Below are 22,965 nucleotides of genomic sequence, written 5' to 3'. Positions count from 1 at the left end.
CCCTACCAGTTAAATATCAACCAGTTTTTACTCTGCTTATAAAGATTTTAGAATTGTTTTTATTTCTTTTAATAAATGTTTTTTGAAAAACATTTCTTTAGCATTCCCTTGTCAATACACTCATTCTCTAGATTTGTATAAGGAAATACACTTCTTCTCTAGAGTTGTATGAGGAAGTCCCTGCTACATACAAAGACAGGTGGCTATGTCAATGTTCATGTGAAAGTCATACAGCTCTAATATAAAATTAAATTTCTATTGCCAATAGGATGAAAATAGAAGGTACTGAAGTCATTTTAATTCATAACTAGAAGTAAACTGGGCAGAACCACAGAGCAGTCTCACATGGAAGCAGAAGGTCTACGATGGACAGTGGGATTACAAACTAGACTGTAAGCAGTAAACCATAAATATGAGTAGGTGATACTGGCAGGACAATATAGTTGTAAGTCAGTCCTGAAACCTGTTGGGATGCAGAGACAGGGTAATATCTGAAACACCACTTTTAATGGATTCTGTTGTTAGGAAAGCTGTTTGAAGCAGCTAAGTGATGCTCTAATGACCCATCTGCTAAAAATTGCAATTTAACGAGATCTTACATGTTGCTGTAATGGGTGATGAAGGGATTGACTTTGTTACCATGAAATAATTTCTGGTTAGAGAGGCACAAGAATTGATGTACATACAGAAGCTATGTTCAGTCTCAGGATTTGTAGGTCATCCATTTTTCAGTACTGCCAGTGCCATCTTAAAGAGTAGGGCCTTAGTGTGAAGGAGGCCTGCTGCACTTCAGTGAGCAGCTGCTCTGTGGATGCACAACAGCACAGAATCTGCTAACTTGCTGTGCATGTGAGGTCAGTGCTCAGGAATTTCTATAGTCAGAATAACCACTATTAGAGGAGGAATGGCAGTTGTAAAATGTCAAGAGACTGGAACCTGTGTGTGAAGATAAAATACAGCAGTAAAAGTGGGAGATGCAAATGAAGCAAAATTAAATGTTGCAGCAAGAGATAGCATTGGTAAATGAGGTTAAAGCCAAAACATTTCTTTATGGGAGGAGCTGAAAAGCTGCTGACTTTCTTCCTGTGACTCTGCAACATGCTGGGAAGTTTAGAGGGCACACTTGCCGGGCTGCTAAGAGACAGTCAACACAGCATTTTTGCATGGAGGATGACTGCAGCACAATAGCAGCACACTGCAAAGAGAAGCAGCAAGTACCTTGATGGAGAAAGAGGAGTGCAGGAAAGGACTTTCTGCTCTAGACCTTCTGTGCTACTAGGAACAAAGAGCATACTGGTATATGTGTGCATACATAAGACTCTCAACATATTGTTTATCACAGTCACAAACTAAAATCCTGTTTTCTGCCAAGTTACTGCAGAGGATCTGGCTACATCCTTGGCTATGCTAATCAGCTAGGCACAAAAACAGTGGTCTTCCTGCCTACATGAAAGGGCAGGATTAGTTGCTGTCCTGGCTGCTTTGGCCTTCTAGCGACTTCACTGCTTTGGGCTTCAGGTCAGAAGATATACACGCCATCATCAACAGCCTACATGACTTTTGACTCGAAGTGCCCATAGCAGGCCTGAATGTGGAACAAAGCAGAGGACAAAGGAAATAACCAGTTAGCAACTTAGCAACATCCAGGTCTGGAACATACATGATTTAGTCCAGTGTAATAGGCCTGTAAAGGATCATAAAACCCTACAACTAGACAGCAGGTTAGCAGGTATTATACTTTTGTATAGATATTACATATAAACTGGCAAGAATCTACCTTCAAGAGCTGCTGTCTCATAGGATGAAGGCCACCTTATGGACACTGAACAACATGAATGACTTTCCAGCCCACAGATAAAAGTCTAAGAAGTGATGGCAATTTGGTTTTGGGTGGGAAGAAAGATCATTGGACAGTATTACACTATTTTAAATGGGGAATTTCAGAGGATTATGACTGAGTTGGCTGTCTCTTCATTGGTAAGTCACTGGAAACTGAGGTTCCTTTAAAACTTTCTGTTTGTAGCTGATTGATATTCAGCTTTGATCCCTTCCATTCCAAAATGAGATACAGAAACAGAGAAAAGCATTACTTGCATGCAGAGAGTGTCTGGACAAAAGCGGCTGTTTTCATAGCCGGCAGAGTGAGAATAAATAATCAATTGTATCAGTTTACATGAATAATACCTTTAGGAACTGCAATCAGTTTAGAAGTCTGTTTTCCAAGCACTGGGTCGTAGCCCTCAGGAGGCTTATCTCAAAAGAAAGATCTAACGATGTGTGGCAAAGACATTTCTATGGTCTAAAGGAAAAATCTAGTTCTTCTGATCCTACCATCAGACCATGTACCCCGTCAGTCTTTTAAAATACTGAAATAAGAGGTAGTAAACAGAGGCTTACAAATGGATTTCTTTACTTGTACTGTAAAACCAGTAAAAAGGTTTAATCCAAAACGTTTGAGGACTGCTAGTATATAAAGGACAATTTATTTGACTTATTCCCAAAGGCCATTTTGGGAAGGTGAGAAGAAGTCACCTCAACATGAGACAAATTAAATTTTATAAGCTAATTTACATACAAAAAAGTGAACTTGCAAGTATATGTAGAAAAAAATCAATAAAACATCCAATGAAAAAAGTCTTCAGTTGTGGTAGTTAAAATAAATATGACTAGAATTAGCAAGCATTTTATCCTTTTTATATATTATTGCACATTTATAGAAGATATATTTGAACTTCACTTTGTGAATTATTTGATCTTTGTTTCTGTTACAAGTAGCTTACAAGATTTGAGTAACAATTCTTTTACAGTGTCTTAATGCCAATACTCTTAAGAAAGAGATGAATACAATATCTTCAGAGAATCTTATGGAAAAGTAATCATAACAATAATCTGAAATACAGAATGAACACATTTAGTGGAAAAGAATATGAACTTAACAAGTAAATTCATGATGCTAGCGAATTCTCAGTGGATGACGTTCTAAACTCATCACTTGTTTCCAGTTTCAGAACTGGGGAACTAAAGGTCTTCCCTACCAATATATTCTGCCATTTGAGCTATTCTGTGATGATCAGTACTCAGGCCACTATGTTAGTATTCTGTGAATTAGAAAAAAGTGGCTGTTGATTGAAGAGTGTTTCATTTTAGTTGGGACATAACACTCCTCTGGTCTCCCAAATGCGTGCAACATAGTGTCAAGTGCATCCAAGTAATGCCTAGAAGTGACTGGCAGAACTAGGATTTCCAAGGCAAGAACAGCAAAGGGAAGACTGATCACAACAGCTTTTCCAGGAAATGCTATGGCATGGGGTCAGTCACATTTTCCCAAGGAATTACAGGAAACCTGTTTCCTTTGCCAAGGAAGAAGGCAAAACAGGGGGAAAAAGAACTATCTGGACTTATGAGCAATCGCAGATGTTTGAACAGACCTAGTGAGCCAGGTTGCCCCAAAATCTGAAGAAATCCTGTGAGAAGTTTCTTTCTATAACCAGTCTTTTATAAGGTGTCTCTCTTTCCAGTGTTGTTGAATCACTCATGTTGCTGGTGACAGTCCTTGTGGAAGATTCTGCCCCACTGTCAGGTCAGACACTGAGTTGTAAATTACATTTTCCTTCTGCACATAAGTAGTATAAGGTTCCACTTCCATTGTGTCATCCTAGCAAAACAAAACCAAAAACTGTAAATGCAAAGGGTAGTTTAGTTTGGCAAGACTCTGCAAGCCTTTCATGTGGACTGAAGAAAGTAACTGGGAAATAGTGCTCCCATATTTATTCTTCTTGGACTCAATATAAAAACCTCTATCCTTTTCTACCTTTTCTACCAAAGAACATGTATTGCTGTTTCTGTCAAAGATTTGGAGTGTAAAGCTGATGTATTGGTTCACCTGCCTCCTTTTCCTCCCCTTCTACCTCACTTTGGCCCCCCAAAAAACTGGTTTAGGGTCTAATTCTCTAGAAAGAGCAATTAACATGCTGGAGTCTTGACCGTGATTGATTCCTCCATCAGTCTACAATATCAGTCTACATACATGCTAAAGAAAATTGCATGATGTGACAGCAAAAACACTGGTATTTAATCCATTATTTTACATTCATTCAGCTGTGTCTGTCAGCAACATCTGGGAGGTAGGGCAGCAGAACAGGAGCAATAATAATAACTAGAATTGACTGAGGCTTTTCAGAAATCAAAACTGAAGCACCTTTTGAAGCACCTTTTTAAGTTGATGACAGAATTTGAGCCTAGTGTCTACTGCAGGTGCACAGATTTTCATAATATAGATGTAACACATCTTGCCTGCATAGAAGTGTGGTTGTTTATATTTGATAGCAGAGGCCAGAGACACAGAACTGATGAGTGAATTCATCAGCTACACAGGAAGCTTGTAACAGCATAAGGAATTCAAGAATACCTCCCAGCTTGCAGCTTGGCACTCCTTCCATTGTTTTATAAAACGTTTTGTTTTGAGTATGGTTGGTTCTTTGGTTGTAGGTTGACCACACAAGATAAAGAGTGGCCTTCAAAACTTGCACATTATCATTCTGGGCACCAAAAGGGATATTCTTTTTTTTCCCTACGTCTGTAATCTTGTTGTTTAATCCTTTTGTTTACTAATAGCTTTCTTAATATTCCCCAACCCATGACATTGCCTCCCTTCCTGAGTACTGTTTGTACAGAAGTTGTGGTCAGTGTATCTGATATGACCAGGGAAATGTGGTGGGACTCAGTCCTTGCTAAAATAAAGTGATGGCAGTTGCTGAGCCTTCACTGTTGGCCCATGCCTCTAATGTTTGCTCCAGGTCAAAATTATGGTGATGATAGACTTTGCTTTTTCCTGAGATACAGCTAAGAGCAAACATATAAGACTCAGTAGCACCTGCTGAAAAAAAGAGAGTAAAAATCTAATGGTTTCCCTTTACTAACCATCTTTTCAGGACTACCAGAAGATCCCTGATTTGGTGATGGTCTAATTTGCATCATTCTCCTTACCTGTGGGGAATGTGTAGGAGCAGTCTCAGAAGTTTTGGTTTTGTGGCACAGTCTGTTAAAAAGAAAACAAGTATTAAAGCAAATTCCTTCCTCAGTGCTAGGTTTGGCTGGATCACAGCCTGGTTTCTTTGATCACAAACTTATGAAACATTTCTTTTTCTTGTCATCAAGAATAAAGCCAAAAAGCCATCTCATGTCTCTCTCTCCTTGACTTTTGATCCTGAAATTATGGCACCCTGACCTTCTTAAGAGCTCTTTGCTTATGTTTGTGGGAGCTTAAGCACAATGTGGAAGTGGAATATTAAAATCAAAGTCCTCTGGAAGGATGTACAATTTGCAGTTAATGAAATTGTATTGAACTAATTCTTCACCTCTAAGGGAGAAGGTTTGGGAGAAAAGCAGTTTTGGAATAAGGAAGGGAGGGAACATAGCTGAGGCCTTCAGTACAGGTGCTAATTCAGCCTTTCTCTGCACAAATGATTTCTGTAGTTTTGCCTTGGAACTGCTTTTTTCTGCACAGCGAATCCTAAAGGGGCTAAACTCCAGCTCCACCCAGGGAACTTTTTCATAAATACAGATACAATCTGCTGTCCCCTCTGTTGATATGGCAGGACAGCACTGGTCAGTCCTCTGGTACTTGATAGAACTCATTAGGCATCAGAACCAACTCCTGATCTAAACAGGAGAGACACTGACAGACTATCACAGTAGCTGAGGAACAGATTTATTCTCCCAGTTTCCTATTAGAATGAAGAGCTCCCCTTTAGTGTAGCTGCCAATGCAATGAGGATCCTCTGCCAACTTCTGCCCGTTTATATTTTACCCAGGTGCATTATTCAGTGAAGATGTGTGCAATGCACAGTGTCTGCAGTATAGAAATATCTGATATAGTTAATTCAGTTACTCATAGCAGCACAGACTGACAGAACCATAGGATTTCAGGACACAAACAGTACTTAAGATTTATTCTAGCATTAGACAATCTTTCCTTAGCACCCTATCATACATACCTGTCACTGTGGAGCTTAAAATAGTACGTAACTGCCATGAAGGTAAAAATGCACAGGAAACTAAGAATGATCGAGACATGCAGGATAAAGCCGTCGTTCTCTAAACACAAAAAGTTAGTCTTAGTTATATCTTCTTACTGCTCAGTTTCTTTATTATTTCAGTATAAGATTAAAGCTGCTTTAGCTCATACACACATTTTCAGCATGCTTGTGAAATAAATATAATCCCCTTTGGCAGAAGGGAAACTCAGTAACAAAACTTGTCTGAGAAACACAAATGGAGTCTGTGTCAGAGACTAAAGCAGATCCCACGAATCCCACAGTGGACACTTATGGTATTAATTCACTAAGCCATAGCTGAGCTCGTGTCAAGGTGTTGGCATATGTCAGTGTAGCTCTCAAAAGCAACAAAAAAAGCAAAAACCAGAAACCAATTATGATACATGTGAGTGTCCCACACTCACAACTTGGAACAATGTGATTTATTTGTTTCTGCTGGCCACACAAGAGTTGGATCTCTTTCTCTCTCTTATCATGATTTGAGCAAGAGACTTTACATTTGCATGTAAAAAAATTTTGCTGATGTTCTGTTTCCAAGTGATTATTTTAACACTAAGATCATGACTGCTTTGTCTCTGTTTCCAACAACATTTCCACCACCAAAAGAATACTACTACACTTATGTATATCCCTCTTAGGGAAGAAACCATTAGGAAATAGTGTCTAGAACACATACAAGCTGGTGATGTTTCTGGGCGAAGGCAGTTGGGGATGGTACTCTTGTCTAGATAGGACTTCACTGAAGTTTTCTATAGCTTTGGTAGATTTTCCTTCCTAGAAGGAACAAGAGTGCGCAGAGGCAGCTAACCAGGATTTTGAATGCCGACGGCACAAAGGCAAGCTTACTTGAGGGATAACAGGCTATGGACTTGCTCTGGTTCCCAGCTGGGTGGGACGCAATGCAGGTTGTATTAGTCACATTGGTGCTGTATGCTGTGAACTTGCTGAGAACAGTCACTGTCCCGTTGTCATGGCCTTCTTCCTTGGGAGTGGAGTTGCTCTCTCGGACCCAAGAGATCTGAGCAGCCGGCTTCCCTGCCGCTGCCTCGCACACAGGGTTCCCGCGGTCATCACAGTACAGGGTCAGCCTGGGGGGCACTGCAAAGCGTCAGGAAGGGGAGATGCATGGAGTTAGTTTGCCGCAGTTGGGATAGGATGTTCTTGCTCTCTGCCCAACATGAACACAGTGAAAAGAGGAGAATAAGGTTGGAGGTGCTCTCCCATTACAGCGACATGGGCCAAAGTCTCAAGAGACAAAGATTGTGCCTCTCTTTTCCATTTGGACAGCTCTCCCCCATTCAGGTGAGTTACCACAGCCACGTACCGACAGAGGAGGTATCCCTGCACACTGTGGTAGGGAATTATCCCAAATACAGGGCTGAACTAGACTTTTGTACTACATGGCCATTGTACAGGTGGTTTAAAACATATTTGAATGCCAAGCATAAGAGGAAATGGGTCTGTTCTTACCGTCTGGATAAGAACACCCCATGTTTGGTAGAATATCTCAGCCCCTGGAAGGGCTGCTCTCACAGGCTTTAGTTCTCTTAAGTTACTGTATTAATGATTTGATTCTACAGGATAGCCAGAAGCACATACAGAATCCTCTGTTAGTACATTGGATTAGTATATCCCCCGGTGCATGGGGAGAGGAGGCTTTGTATGTCCAGGCCCAGACACCAGCCTTTGGAGAGCTGTAAAATGAGGAGGGAGTCCCTTACCCAGCACGGTCAGGTCGTACGTCTTGTGGAAATTCCCTTCTGTCGCTACCACTTCGCAGGTGTAATTTCCCTCATGGGCTATTCCCACTCGCCGTATCTCAAGGGCAGGGTCCCGATCTGGTCTGAATTTCCAGTTCATGCTGTCGCTGCAGTTTGTTCTGTCCGTCTTGTTCTGATCAGCCCTGTATCCCAAGGCGCAAGGGCCTCCAACCTTTGGGTTTATTTTCCATGTTACCATAGTTGCATTGGATTGGGGGGGGCAGGAGAGCACAGAGTTGTTACCTACTGTCGCTGACACTCTGTTGTTCCCTGAAGGAGAGAAAGGAGGAGAAGGACGTGTGAGAAGGTGCCCAGGGATGTCGCTCATAGCCTTGGAGTTCTGGTCTGTGCTTCACAGAGAAACGTCTGTCACACACCAGCATCAGGCCCTGTCTGTGCTCATCTGCAAATTGTCTGTCATCTTGTATTACAGCTGTGGACTATGGAGCCAGTGGCCTATCACAGCCTACCCCCTCAATACTCAACAAATTTCCCTTTGGGGCCCATCTTAGTGGATAGGGCAGATACTGGAGGAAGACCCTACTCCCACCCATTGTCTTCAGCAGTTCATCGTCTGAATAGTGTGCTTCTATTGGCAAATCCCCCTGGGGGTTGCTCACAGGGCTGTTACCACTTGCACGCTGAAATAATGGAAATTTGACTATTGCATTGGAACTGTTGTTACCAATGAAGTAAACAACTTCTAATTCTGCATTCATACAAAATCCAACACTGTAGCCAAAGGCTTTGTTTACACCTCTCAGACATGATCACAGCACAAATAACAATGGTGGAGCTTTGTGTAAGAGGAAAGGGTTTTTGCCTTATGTCTCACGGGTGTCTTTTCATTTTCTGAATCTTTGTGAATATATACATTCACAATGTGTACATATGCATTCACACTGTCACTGTACTTTTTTTACTGCAGGGGGCCCATAGGACATGAATGTAAGTCCCACCCATTTTTGTGCCAGGCACACAGCTACAGAGGTGTAAAATATGCCCAATATCCCTGTGCCTCTTGCTTGTGAGGCTAAGATTGCAGACAAACTTTATTCAGTTGTTGTATCAACTGTGTTGACTATCTAATAGTGAGTATGTCTTGTTCTTGAATTCTGTTTTGCATTTGCTTGGAAACATGTCCTAATTTTTTCTTCTTTTTCTTTCTATGACACTGACTTTCCTTTGGGGTTTTAAAAGATGACTCTTGCTTGGAATCAGGCATGATACTGCCTCTCTTTTTCTTTTCATGATCCATGAACTATGTACTTGAAGCTACAAGCATGTGTTTATGGAAAAGCTTGGACCTAGTCCTCTTGTCCTTTTTGGAAGTTATCATATTGACCATTGAAGGGTGGAGAGACAAACCACTATTACAGGTCCTCTGTGTGCTGTGTTTGTTCAAGACAAGTTACACCCTCAGGATTGCCTTTAATTTTTTTTTTTTTTTTTGCTTATGGGTGCCTCAATTTCTTCTTAGCCAAGAAACTAATTTGCCTGGGTTTTCTTTCTCCACAAGCTATCAGGGCTGATTCTTTTTTGCACATATTGAACAGAGTCATGCTTGCTCTCTTTATATTGGGCAGATTTGGGACCCTCATCTGCCTGTGTCTTCAGCTGACAGATCCAAAGAATGAATTTTCTAACCCCAAGAATAATTTCACTATTTCCTTTACCATTGACGCCTCTCAACATGATGCCACCTTTGGGACAGTCAGTTCTTTTGCTTTGTTTCATCTAGTCACATTGGGACCTTTTCCTTAATAAAGTATTCTGTGATGGGTTTTGTTCACAGTGAAGTTACATGTGGGCAAGCACTCAGAGATGAAAGTAAGTTAACCTGAAAGTGTTCTTCAAGATGAGCTGCTTATATGTGCATTAGTTTTGCCTAAACTTACATACGCAGCCCACCCTCCTTTGTGAGGCAATTTTGAGACTGAGAGAAAACAAGAGTCTGAGGCACAGGTTATAAACCAGTGTGAAGAGTAGGTGAGGGAATGTTGCTGAAATTAAAAGCAAACAACCCCCAAAATCCATAATGTATGTATATGTATATGTGTTTGTGTATGTGTATGTATAAATAACCACCTGAACAAGACCTGTTACAGATAAATAACCCTTCTTTTTCAAAATCTCCTAAGTGCAACAATTAATGAGTTAATAGGAATAATACCCAGTGCTGTAGTCCAAGCCAGCCTCCATTTATCACCTCACTCATTTCCTCTTTTAATAGGTGACCATTAAACCTTGGGACTGTAAACCACTGATCCCTGAGTGCTCGGTGTCTCCGGTGGAACCCCTGGTTGCTCTTTCCTTGGGCTGAGTAATGGTTTTAGTGGCATTCTGAGCACTGCATGAGAGGAGAAAATGAGAGTACTACTTTCAAACCATGCACTAATGTGGAAGGACAACAAAAGTTAACGAGCCTGATTTGTACTGACAAATTAGTTTTTCAAAAATTATTCCAAATATGTTAAACTCCTCCCCAAACCTTTCAAGCAGGTATACTGAAGAGGCAATTGAAAGCTCAGCTGGAATATGAAAAGAATTAGAAGACCTAAGTTTTGCATGATTAATCAAACCTTTGTCAAAGTCTTCCTCACAGGTACCAGACCTGACTTTGCTGTGTTTCTCTACCCCCTACCCAGAGCTGGAATTCTATTACCTCTGCTGGCTGGGAACAATGTGAAGCCCAGTTCCTGAATGTTCACAACACTATAAGAAATGGTCTTAATGAGCGTTAACTTCAAATTATTAGTCAAATAATTACTATTAGCCTCTTTGAGAAAATTACAGTTGGTTTTACCTTAATAATATTGTCTGAAATCTCAGTAAGTTCTGGAATCTAGGTGAATGAAGCTCAGCCACTTTTCCTTCTGTTTAACTGTGTTCTTGGGAAATGATTTCTAACTTGCAAAATGAACACAGTTTATATTATTTATATTTTAACTACTTAAAGATTCCTTGAAAGGTTTTTGCCTTTTCATTTTGAGGATTAAGTGTCCTGGTGAAGACATTTCCCAGCCTAGACCTAGCTTCTGCAGATTAATAGGAGGTGTAGCTGCAATACTGCCCCACACTACACTACACCGTACAGTGCTGTAATATATTAGTTACTCCAGCTGTGTAACATGGACATCAGAGGTAATCCTGGGAAGGTTTTCTTTGCTGGTAGAAGAGGAAAATCAACTGGCGACAGTATTTCACTGAAGCCATCCACTTCCCATTTTTATTAAATAAAGGAAATAATACTTAGCTTCCTGCAGCCCAATACTGCCAGGATTCATCAATTAATGTTTCCAAGCATGGCTGGAGAAGAAAAGTGCTATCTATTCATACCATCGCTGATACACAAATTACCCACTAGCCCCACAAATGCTTGTTTCCTTAATTCAATTGTCAACAGTGTTCTGTGATACATTAGTACACTGGAAGTATTTTTAAATTACAATTTTTTCTGCTTGATGGCATTTGAAGAAAATGTGAGGTGTGTGTTTTAAACCCAGATGATTTTAGCAGGAGAGGAACTGAAAGAAGCTTTTGTCTTATGATGGTTTCTGGATGTCAGTTCTATGAAAATTGGAGAACAAAGTGTTTCCTCTCCCAGTTTAACACTGCCAAGAACCTCAGAGCTCCGAGTTATGTCATCAGTATGGCTGACCTCATCTGAAAATGACTAAGCAAACCTAAACATTCAAACAGCCTGTGTGTTGGGGCTGGGGTTTCTTTGGACAGTGTTTGCAAATGTTGTGCCAGAATGACAAAGTTGTGCATATTTAACTGTGTACACTTTCATTTACATATTAAATCAGTATAATTTTAATTTTCTTTCAACTCTGCGTGTCCTAAGCAGCCTATTGCAGTGTACAAGTTCTACAATGTAACGGCTTGTGTGCCTCAAGACTATAAGGAGGGAGTGAAAGTGGTGCTTTCTGCTATGCCTTTCTGCCATATTCTCCTCTGAATGAATCAGATACCGTTCACTTCAAATGATAAGCCACATCAGTCAACTTAAAATCTGATGAATCATGTTTAAGTACAATTTTAGGTTTACGATAAATTTGGAGAAGGATTCTGAATTCCCCTGTATCTTGTTATTAATTTAGAAGGCTTTTAGCAAGGCAGGAGTTTTTCCCCAGATGGTAGATTAATTAGTAAAAAAATCTTCTTATTCATCCTGTCCTTACGTACACCTTTCTACTATTGTAAAGAGGCCTCATAAACATAATAAAATTAAACTGCTTTCACCTTACTGGCCTCTTTCATTGCTAGAGGGCAGGTAAGTGGCATTAGTGTAAATATGAATTGTGTACTTTCTTCCTTGCTTTGCTTTTTTTCTCATGCATGCTGCTAGAAACTTGATTTTTAGACTTCTTTTATGGAAGAAAAATGCGTATGCCAAAAATCCTGAGAGGTTTGGTTAATTTGTATTTCTGAAATTACTTTGAAGACCTCCTCTTAAGGTGGAACAGGGAATATGTTTTTTTCCCTGTAGAACTGACATATATTATTAGGAGGAGGTTTTATTCTATATTATGACTCTGTTAGCCTGTTAGCATTCTCTCAAGAACTGTCTAAAACTCTGACTCTCTGTCTTTGTGTTGAAGGCAGAGAAAGAAAAAAAAAATGGTAAAGGAGCAAGGCATAACTGCAGAGCCTGCACCTATTTTGATCCTCTTTTGGTTTAATGTGGCATGGAAGCATGTTGTGATGGCAGAGTGCTGTGGACGCCTACTAGACTGAGTCCCAAAACCAGAGTAGCCAGGCTGATAGTTCTGCTGGGGATTTGCTCATTAGCCCTGCTTGTCACCCATGTGGATGGTTACAGTGCTTCCATTTCTATAGATGCTCACTCACATTATCACATGGGGCAGAAATCTTCCCACATGCTTGCTATTCTCCCAAGAAAGCATAAGCAAAAAGAGAGCTCTGCTTCATTTTACCACAGAGCATAGTACCAGGTTCAGATAATTTAAGGTTTTGAACTGTGTGAGCTAAAACCTTGTCACTCACAAGTAAAATAGGACTGGGCCTGGGTAATACTTTATGAGAAGCTTCCAAATCATGAACAATAGTGTCAATCATTTTCACTAAAGTTTCTGATGAAAAGAGGATTTGCCTTTCTTTCTATTTCAAGCTAAAATATAATCTAGTGAAATGTCAAGACTTGCTGATTTTTACCACAGACTTAGCATTATTTAGAAGCAGTCCAAAATGTATATTCTCGGGAATTAATCTGTAAATAGCTATGGGTCCACCAGCACAAAGGTCGTTCTTTAAATACATAGTACCGTCATCCCTATCCTGTCCTTCCTGGTCAGCCATAGCATTTCCTTCAATTTGGAGATGTTGGTAGGACCTCATGTTGGGCTGAAGTTGGACTTGCCCTGCTTCATCTTTCTAGTGAGCATACCAAAAGCCATCTAGTCTCTAAAAGTATGTTTTATTAGAACATAAACCAATATGCTAGAAAGTGATATCACTTTAGGGAACACAGAATTGCTAGCTATACTCATGAAAAAAAGGCCTGAAAATAAATCTTCCCTGCTCCCTTGTGCCCCTACAGAGCAGGCACTTTCCCCCAGTCCTCTCTTCTACTCCACCAGCTTGCAGTGACTTGTCAGGCTGCAGAGATTCCACATGATGTCTTTTGAGCTCCTTTTTCCATCACTTCCATGACTTCTTGTGGGTCTGCTCCAACCAAGCCCTTTGCCAGGGTCTCCCCATCTGCTTTCTCTGCCCTCTTTATGCTGCCTGCCCCAGCCTGCGCTCCTGGGTACGTGCTCAGCAGCTCTGAGGGAAGACACAATCTCCCCTGCCCTCTGGGAATTTCACTAAACCTAAAGGGTGTGTGTCTGCTCTGCAGGAGAACAAAACAAACAAAAGTATTCCACTCTGTTAAGAGGCAAGCTTCAGTGCTGCAAGTGTTTTAATTCAGATCTGTCGCTGCACCACTGTTTTCTGGAATGGTGCTTTCATACTGTAAAATGGCTAAAAGTCAGTTGCTAAAGCTTCCTCTGTGATAGCTGATTGGTTTATGACCAGTGCATGAGGGCATATGTGCCATACATGTCAGCATTTATCTATTCAAGTGAGGGCTTGGAAACAAGCCAGTACATTGCACTGCTACTTCTCTCAAGGTGAAACCCCGTGTTATAGCTGAGCTAAGCTGACAGCTTGCTGTAGCTGAAAAGGGGGATAACCAGTGCAGCAAATGCCTCGCTCGCTCTGCGGCTGCAGAGAACAAGAAATTTGAAGAGGTGTGAGCTATCAAGCTCATCTCAATGCAGTGATAACCAAAGGACGATAATTAAATGTCAGTACTGTTAACTATTATGTTTCACACAAGAAAGATGACATGAAGGATCATATACCTACACATTTGTTGTAAATAACTTCTCATCTTCAGTCTTATTCTTCACAAATGAGTGGACTCTGGAAAATGGCAATCACTTTTTCTGTTAGCCAGAAGGAGCAGACCTCAGGAGCCCGGGAGCATGTGCTGTCTGTTACACCAATGTGGAAAATAGGTGAGCTGGTTCTGGGAGTTCTGTACAGCTCGAAGTTGAACCATCCTATTTTGGTTGCTGACACAAATCCATCGTGAGCGGGTTTCACTCTGGAGACTCGACAGGTGGGTAGGGTAGGAGGCCTTTAGATTGAGGTCCTCCAATTTGACTCCAGCCTCTGAAGTTCATTTAATTGCAATAGCAGTAATATTATGCCCTGTCTCATTGTCTCTCCTTGGCTGTTGAAGATTTTAAGTGATGTCTGAGAAGGTTCTCAAGCTCTACTCCAGTGCCTTGGGTACACATTCCAATGCACTGACAGATTCCAGTTTTATCTATGAAAATGGACACATCCTTTCCCAAGAAAAAATACATTCAGTTGAGGCATTTGTATTTGTGTTTCAAAAATGTGCTGGCTACCGTTGTCATGCTAAGATTACTGTAATTGAAAAAGATTGGGGGAAAGACTTTGCCCTGTTTTTTTGAACTTGGTTTATGTAGTGTGTTTGACAGCTCTCGGAGATAACTAGTCGCACCAGTTCTTTTGCAGTGTCACTTATTTAGTCATTTGTCCTGTTTCTCAGAGTCTTTCTCGCAGTAGAAGGAGGAAGAAAGATTTTAAAAACAGGAAAATGTTACTGTGAAGCCACTAAAATTTTCAGGGGAGTCACTGCAATATCAGAGACAGCTACACAGCTTGAAATTGCTTTTGATTGCTTTCAAATAGGAAAAATTGCCAGCCTCTGTTGTTCTTTATAGCAGGTTTTAACCCACAGTAGATCTTTTTCTTGCCCCACAAATGACTCAAGTTCCCTGATGCTCTCTTCACAAATTTAGCTGTTAAAGAATTTTTCGCACTGTAAAGAGACTGCTTTACTTTCTCAAACATAATCCTATTGCGTCTTTATTTCTTAAAGCAACAATCTACCAATGGCGTTTTGGTGCATTTCCCCCCTGCTACTGTAGATTGTGACATATTAAACTTAGAGATATAATGAACTGAAACAATTATCATACCACAAGCAAATGTGGTATAACTGTGTGTAACACACAAAACTGTGTCTTGGAATGAATATATTATATGACTCAAAGAAAGTAATAATCAAAATGGCAGTACTGGACACTTGGAAGAGGCCAGATACAATAGGCTGAGCTCTGCATCTGTTTTCCCCTTCTACTGCCACAGAGTGTCTATGACACTTAGCAAGGCTTGTCTGGAATGAAGTGAAAGACGAGCAAATAGAAGTGCTTTGTACGACAGTAGGGATTGCTAAACTACTGACAGAGTTTCATATATGGTAGCTTTGTGGCTCTGAAAATGTAGCCACTCCAGCACAGGACAGAGTGCGGGCTGAAAACCAGCCCTGCATGTCGGGTGAGTAGTAGGTAGTTGGACTACTCTAATTTTCATGATAGAAATACGTGGTCTGGCTGGCCTGAGCTCGTATGGCTCTGTTTTTTGAAGCTGTGATCACAGCTCTGTCAGCATGGACGTATCTTTAAAAGGACACAGTAAAAGACTTAAACCTTTATTGTCAGTTTCCTACTCACGCTCTTTTATCCATACTCATCATTATTCCTTGAAAATATCTCCTATTACCACTTCATTCTACTTAGGCTTGTTTTCTATCTTCAGAAATTCCTTTCTTTCTCATACTTAAATTCTTCTTTTGTTCCCCTTTTAACACATTTTTGCCACCATTACTGTGTCACTTGCAGTATGAATCTCTTTCCTGATGCTGTCTCATACAAGCTGAAATAGCAACCTTAAAACACAGCCAGAAAAATACACTTTGTGATTGTAAACTCAGGTTTTCCAGTATGAAGTGTCTGCAGCATGGCTGGATTTTTTTTAGATGGCAAACTTTAATATTAGGAAGTGACTTTATATGTTGTAGAGAGGTGAGCACACTGACAGAACTTAATAATGAACTCAAGGTTTCAGTCTTCACATTCAAGGTGGAATATACCTTTGCAGTTGCCAATTCCTAGTTTTTAATTTTTTTACAATCTTTTCATTCTCTTTAGCTTTCTCCAGTATCCTTTCAAGCAGCCATTCAAGACAGGTGATTTTGAAGGAAAAGAAAAGACATTAAAGCTGATCTAGTTAGAGATGTGGTTTGATACAGTGTCCTTTTGAAAATCATAAATTAAGCTAAAGAATAGAGGGACAACTGGAGGGAAACATGATGGATAAAGAACTGGATTAAGGAGAGAAGGCAAAAGGCAGTGTTAGTGTCAAAAGAAGGTGTCAGGATGAAGGTAACTTGCTAATAATGTTTCTCAGCAGATCATTTTTACAGTAATTCTGTTTAACAGTTTTACTGATGGCATTGGCCTTTGTATAAGGAGTGAGTGAGGAAATTTGTTGAAAGCACGAAGAATATAGCATTATTAATATAAAGAATGGAAATGTCACACAAAAAGAACCAGATGAGCTTGCTGAGTAGAATGGTAGATGTGTGCTAAAATTCAGTGCCCTAAAATGTAATAACAATAAAAATAATTAGTACAACAAATTTAGGCTGGAAGTTAGAATACAGGATCTTGCCTCAATCAGGATTAAAACCAGCCTTTCAATAAAGTGCTTTTTTTGGTGCTTAGATTGTTTATGAAACATGTTTCATGATACAGTGCCTGCAAAAAAAGGCAATTTGATGCAGTGATGTATGGGTCCTTTCTGAAGTTTTGTTTCTACCCTCACATAAATGGGCTATGTCTCAATATTAACACGACTTTGTAGAAAAAAGGATGGATACACTTATTTAATGAAGGAATTAGTTGGTGTTTAAATGATGTGTTAGAGTCATCCAGCTTGCTGAACAAACATTGTTGGCCAAATCCTCAGCTGATAATAAATCATCACGGAACTTAACAAGCTGTTGCATTATCATATCAGTCTGGCTATAAACTTTAAACTTGGTATAGCAACTTTTGTGTGCCAAGTAAGTAGATCGGCATCCTTGCAGAATGTGAGCTGGAACGGATGAGGGGAAAAGGGATTTACACTGTATGCCAAAGTGGCTTGGGTAGTATTTCTTTCAGAGTAGCACTTGTGACACCATGTGTAACAAAGTGCAAAGTGCCCCCCTGCCAGTATAGAAACAGATACAGAATGTTTTATATTCTGTTCTGCATGCTGAACTTGGCCTTTTACTCTCTTCGTCATGAGAAGAATAATAAAATCAGTGGTACTGTTTATGTATGCTTACGTGGCATTTTCCTGCTATTTTAAACAAAAATAGATCATTGACCACAAGGGATAGGTTGTATGCACTCTTTTTCATACTTTGCAGAGAGCAGATGAGGGGCTGCTGTGAAAACATGCTTATAACCTCACTTTTATATGATTAAATTCTGAGCCATATCTTGTTTAGTGCTTAGCTTTAGCACAGTACTTTTTTTCCTAGCATCTTCTTACTCAACACAAAGATGAGGCATTCCCTACACTTTTTTCTTATGAGTGTTTGTACCTCTAAATACAAAAGATATCAACTGTGAGTTTTAAGTAGCATGTACTTCTACTTATGCATTCCCAGTTAAAGAAAATCTGCTTTGTAGTTACAGAGTATGTGGTCAACTTGCAAGACTGAACTTCCTTGTTTCCATGGTTTTGAAGCTAGACACATTCAGACATTGCGTTTGGACCACAGCAAAGTAAAACATTAATATCACAGGGACATGCTTTGAAGATTGTACTAGGGCAATTTAGATGTCTCCTGAAAATTTTTTTGCTTAATTTGATAGTACAGAATTCTGTTTTAAGTATTGGGGTAAGAAAAACAGACTCTTTGGATGCAGGTGCTTTTAGGGTAAAAGAAGTCAGAATGATTCCAGCACATACATCCAAAGGAGCAGCAAAGAAATAGTGGGATGGAGACAAATGTAAGTTTACCAGAATAGTTTTTGGGCTATGATTTTTTACACCTGGAGCAAGATTCCATGGTAAACTAGAATAGGAGGCAACAGAGACAGGAACACTGAAACACACTAGGACAGAGAAAGTAAGGAGGCAATAAAACACTAGTACACCAGTGAAAGAGAATTTACAAGTTCTATTAAGGAAGGAATCTAAATGAAAGCAGCAGCATTCAAGAAAGTTATGTATGCAAGTGAACTTGAACTCTGGCCAGGTTGCTCTGTAAATCTACTTCAATTTTATTCACCTCATACACTCCAATTCCAGCACTGATGCAAAGTCACTGAGTTCAGTTTTTTACTATTTATAAAACTAAACTAACCACAGAGAATCACATCTCATTACTGACAAGGGATTTCTTGCAGCTTCCTCTGAAGCACTCGCTCCTATCTATTGTCACAGGATACTACTACAGATGCAGGACTTACACAGTCCAACATTGCAAATGTTAATCCAAGAAAAAGAGACTTGTTGCATGAACCTCTCATGGACGATCTTGCCCTTCCTTATCCCCTTTCCTTCAGAGTATATACACAACCACCTGAAGTGTCCTGTCTGCTTAGTTAAACTAGAGAAGTCTTCAAAATGTTACTGAAAAGATTGAAATTTTGAGGCTTTTCCACTGCTGCTACTATGAGGATTGTCGCAGAAAGATTGTTAGTACAGACCATGCACCAGCAGCTTTAGTAGCGTATTATCCAACTCTACTTGGGGGCAGATCTAGATATGACAAGCATGAAGTGACCTCAGCCTTGATTCTGAGCTGCCCCTTCTGCTATTGTAAAAACTAACCAAACCACACAAAATAAAATGCTAAGGAAATGTTAAGGAAAATGCTAATGCAGATAAAGCCTGATTACACACAACAGGTTTTGCAATGCCTTTTTTCATTTAGAGTAGCTTGCTCTAGCCTTCAGAAATGGGAACATAGTTCCTTCTGAGCTTTATACAACAATAAAATTCTCTGGGTAGAATACACACATTGGATCAGCTTGACGCATTTAGCCTGTGGTCTCTGCAGAAAAAAACCTTGTCACTACATTTTGCTCAGAACAGCCACCCTAATATTGAAGGAAACAACTTTAAGGGCAGTGGTAGCTAAAAACTTTCCATCAAATGTGGACTGCTCTTTATTTGAGGGCGAGGAGGAGAAGATTCAAGCATGAAATTAGATTTTAACTGAACATCTTTTTCTGTGTTCTTTGAAGGGAATATCACTGATTCACTAAGACACTGAGAAGTTAAAATCCAATTACATTTTGGATGAAAAAAACCCCCAAACTTTTTGGCATTAGATTTTTAAAATATTTCCAGCAAAGTCCATTTTAAAAAAGATTTTTTGCCGGTAGGATTCTCCTTTATCTCCCCTATTTTCTTCAGCATATTGTGACATGTCTGTACTCCTTTAAGTTTTTGAGCAGCTGCGTTCAAAAACGTAGACTGTCTCTGATGCTACTATAATCTGTCTCTATAACCCTGAGCAGGTTCCTCAGGATTCTTCTGAGATAGTTCTTTACCTACAGATTAAGGACAGGTTTTTTACCTCCAGCATGCCTGTTGTGAGGCTATCAAGGGAAAGTTTAATAATGTTTGTGAAGTATTTCAATTTTTTCCAATGGGTAGCACTGAGGTAACCATTTTGGATCCCTCATTTGATCAGCCAAACACATTATAGACAGGTGTTCCCTCACTGCCAACAATGACTGCATCCGTTTTGCTTTAAAACATCACCAAGGAGCCATTTTTATTTTCTGGCCAAGTGGAATGGCATAACTCATGTCTATGCAGTTTAGTTCTACCTCCCCATAATAGGAATGGACACATGCACTTTACATATTATTTGGAGATTTCCCTAGTTTAAGTTGGACCTCACAGACCTATATGCCTTCTCCCTCTATACATAGACAATTTAAGTTTCTGGAACTGCTGCTCAAATCCCTAGTTCCACTACCAAGTCTGCAGACTGCTGTGTGGTGTCTGGAAGAGCACAAGCTCTAGAAATGCAAATAAACAGTATGTGGAAGGCATTAACTGCTGTAGCTAGACTCTATTAAAACTAAGTCAACTACACTAAAAGATGGGGGTTAGAAAGGCTTAGGAGTGCCACTGTCTTTGGCACAAAAGCCTTTCCCACTCTTGATAGTGACCATGTCCATTAGCCTCAGAATGAAATTCCAGAAATTGCTCCCTACTGGCAACGCATCAGTGATCTTCCACCACTCCTCAGAAAGACGCAAGAGATCCCTGCCCTATTTCAGAGTATCTGCAGCCTCTCTTCAGCAGAAACAACATGGCCAAAAGCTTCAATTTCACAAACACTTTCCCAGGCATATCTGTAATATGTCAAAGGGACCAGTTTCTCAGATGATGTGCATTTAGAGGTCTGAGTAAAAAGTCTGTCTGTGACAAATGGTACATTCCCAGCTAACGGTCACTAAATAATTGCCTACATGGAAGTCACAGGGGTAATGATTGGCAGCCTTGTAACCACTAAGAAAAGAAGAGCAGCAGTGGACATTGGGCAAGCATGTTTTAGTTGTACTTCATAAATTTTAGCAATTAAAGAAAGTCACAGCTTTTATGGAAAGAAAATATCTGTGCACATTTCCCTTTCCTCCATCCCAACAGCTGATTGGTCCCAGTTAGACTCACCTACTGTTCTGGTGACCTTGGTGATGGTGAGCAGCACAAAAACACACACAGTCTTCCCAGCAATATTCATGTTGGCTCTTGCTTTCATGGCTCAGGCAGTTCCATCACTCCATCCATCCCGCCACCAACCTAGCTGTGGCCATGGGGAGTATTTCTTGCCTGCCAGTGCATCCTCAGGATCCAACGTCGGTGTTTTCTCTACCCACTTCCCACTCCTCTCCTGTAGCTGTGTGTGCTCCTGATCGACTGGCTCCTCAAAGCTGGAGAGGTTCCTCCTTCTGACTTTTCAGAGCACTAGGCTTCCTGTGCTGAGAGCCTAGGCGAACGCTGAGGAAACAGATTGAACAACTCTGCCTTCCGTTCATTGGTTCTCCTCAGGAGGCTGATGAGTGAAGATAAACCTGCAGCAGAGCTCAGAGGGGGTAAAAGCAGAGGAGATTATTCAAGGCTGAGTTTAATATCAAAAAGGAAATCTTAGTCTTGGGAAGCTAGAGAGAAACATTCTTCGTAATTGTCACTCCTCCTCCTGCAACTTCTTTGTCAATTCTTTATCGCTGCTTCCAAGAAAATTCCTCCTCATGTCTCCCTCAAAAAAATAAGCAGTCTCAAGTCTTCTCTGTAAGTGACATTTTTAATGATTTCTCATTTCAGTAGATACTTAACTACTGGCAGTGTACTTCTCATCTTAAACAACAAGGCTTTCTGGATGCTGAGGGGAGAAACTGAGTTTTGAGGGGAAAAAAAAGCCTATTTTACATACTTTTCAACAGAAATAATACAGAAATTGAAGCTGGCCCACATCTTTCACTGAGACACTGTTTGGTTTTTTTCAGAATACTGTTGAGTGTGTTTTTTAAAAATAATACTGTACCTCTTTCCCCAGCCTCACTGATCTACTAATTTCAGATTCAAGGTTTCTTGTCCTTTCTTAAGACACAGCACTTACCCAGCACAGTTCTGTGGGCCAGCAGTAGAGAAAAGGCCTCAGCTGTTGAAAGCTACAAGTCAGAATAATTACCACTGAGGACAGAGACATAAGAGGTAAAGACAGAAAACAGATCAAAGTCGGCAGGAAATTGAACTGCTCAGGAGCTAGGACTGCACACCATGTTTGAACATCAGCAAGCTGTACTCATGACAGTAGTCTGATGTTCTGATAATTTTGTTTGATCAGACTGGTGTTCAAAAATGGTCTGCACTGATGTTCACAGGAGCAGAGGAGTGAAATTAAGGTCTTATGTAAATAAGTAAAAAAAATAATGTAAATAAGTGAAAAAAGACTGATAATGATCATATAAAAAAAATCAAGTAAGACAGAAATTCACCTGAATCATCTTGGTCCCACAATCATCTTATTGACTACAGTTTTGTGTGGGAGGGCATTCTGTATATTTTTCCCCACTTGATTTTTTAAATTCAATTTAGTATTTTGATACTCCTCCACACTATTCTAAGGTTTTCAATGTGCTATTCACAGTACCACTCTGGTTTATTTTCTGAGTATTTACCATTGATCTAGGAATTAGTAATGCTTGTGAATAGATATCATAGATATATTTTAGACAAGGGCATGGAGAGGAACAAGAGGTGCTTATGTGAGTAGAGATTAAGATCCAAGGCTGGAAAGAGAAATAGGCAACATGTAAGCAGTATGAGGCCTCAAATGTAAAAGAAATAGTGCTTAAAGGCACAAGTAAGAGGAAACTAAGGCCGTGTAAATGTGCAGATATGTGGCATATTGGATAGATGATTGCTGCATGACTGTGAAAAAATGAAAAGATGCAATGGCATAGAGGAGATTTTGGAAGAGAGCAAACTATCTTCTAAATAAGAAAAGTCCTTCTTTAAGTTGCCACAATGAAAGGTCTCTGCTGTTCCTACAGGAATTCATTCAGAACCAGAAGCTAAACGCCTTTTGCTAGGCAAATATTATTTAAGATGTCATTAAGACATTTTGGGAGCAACTTTCTGGTTGAAGCCTGGGTTTCTAGGAACAAGTGAGGGGCTCATATGAGAAGGTGTAGTGCGTTGTCTGTCCGCCAGGTGCCCACCAAGCCATTCTATCCCTC

General features: G+C 40.1%; 1 protein-coding gene across 1 annotated transcript; it reads right to left on the bottom strand.

Annotated features, from left to right (window-relative positions):
* Window positions 1-3,532: 3,532 nt before the first annotated feature.
* LOC104622284 (cell surface glycoprotein CD200 receptor 1-A-like) lies at window positions 3,533-20,984 on the bottom strand. Its single transcript, XM_010289022.1, has 6 exons — window positions 20,897-20,984; window positions 7,778-8,086; window positions 6,903-7,154; window positions 5,997-6,096; window positions 4,987-5,038; window positions 3,533-3,655 (listed from the first exon to the last, which is right to left on the bottom strand). The coding sequence occupies exons 1-6, from the start codon at window positions 20,982-20,984 to the stop codon at window positions 3,533-3,535; spliced, it is 924 nt and encodes a 307-aa protein (XP_010287324.1).
* Window positions 20,985-22,965: the final 1,981 nt, after the last annotated feature.

The sequence above is a fragment of the Phaethon lepturus genome, unplaced genomic scaffold (assembly GCF_000687285.1).
Source record: "Phaethon lepturus isolate BGI_N335 unplaced genomic scaffold, ASM68728v1 scaffold10526, whole genome shotgun sequence".
Taxonomy (NCBI): Eukaryota; Metazoa; Chordata; class Aves; order Phaethontiformes; family Phaethontidae; genus Phaethon; species Phaethon lepturus.
The sequence above is the reverse complement of the archived record's forward strand: the minus strand, read 5'-3'. Positions and strand labels throughout refer to the sequence as shown.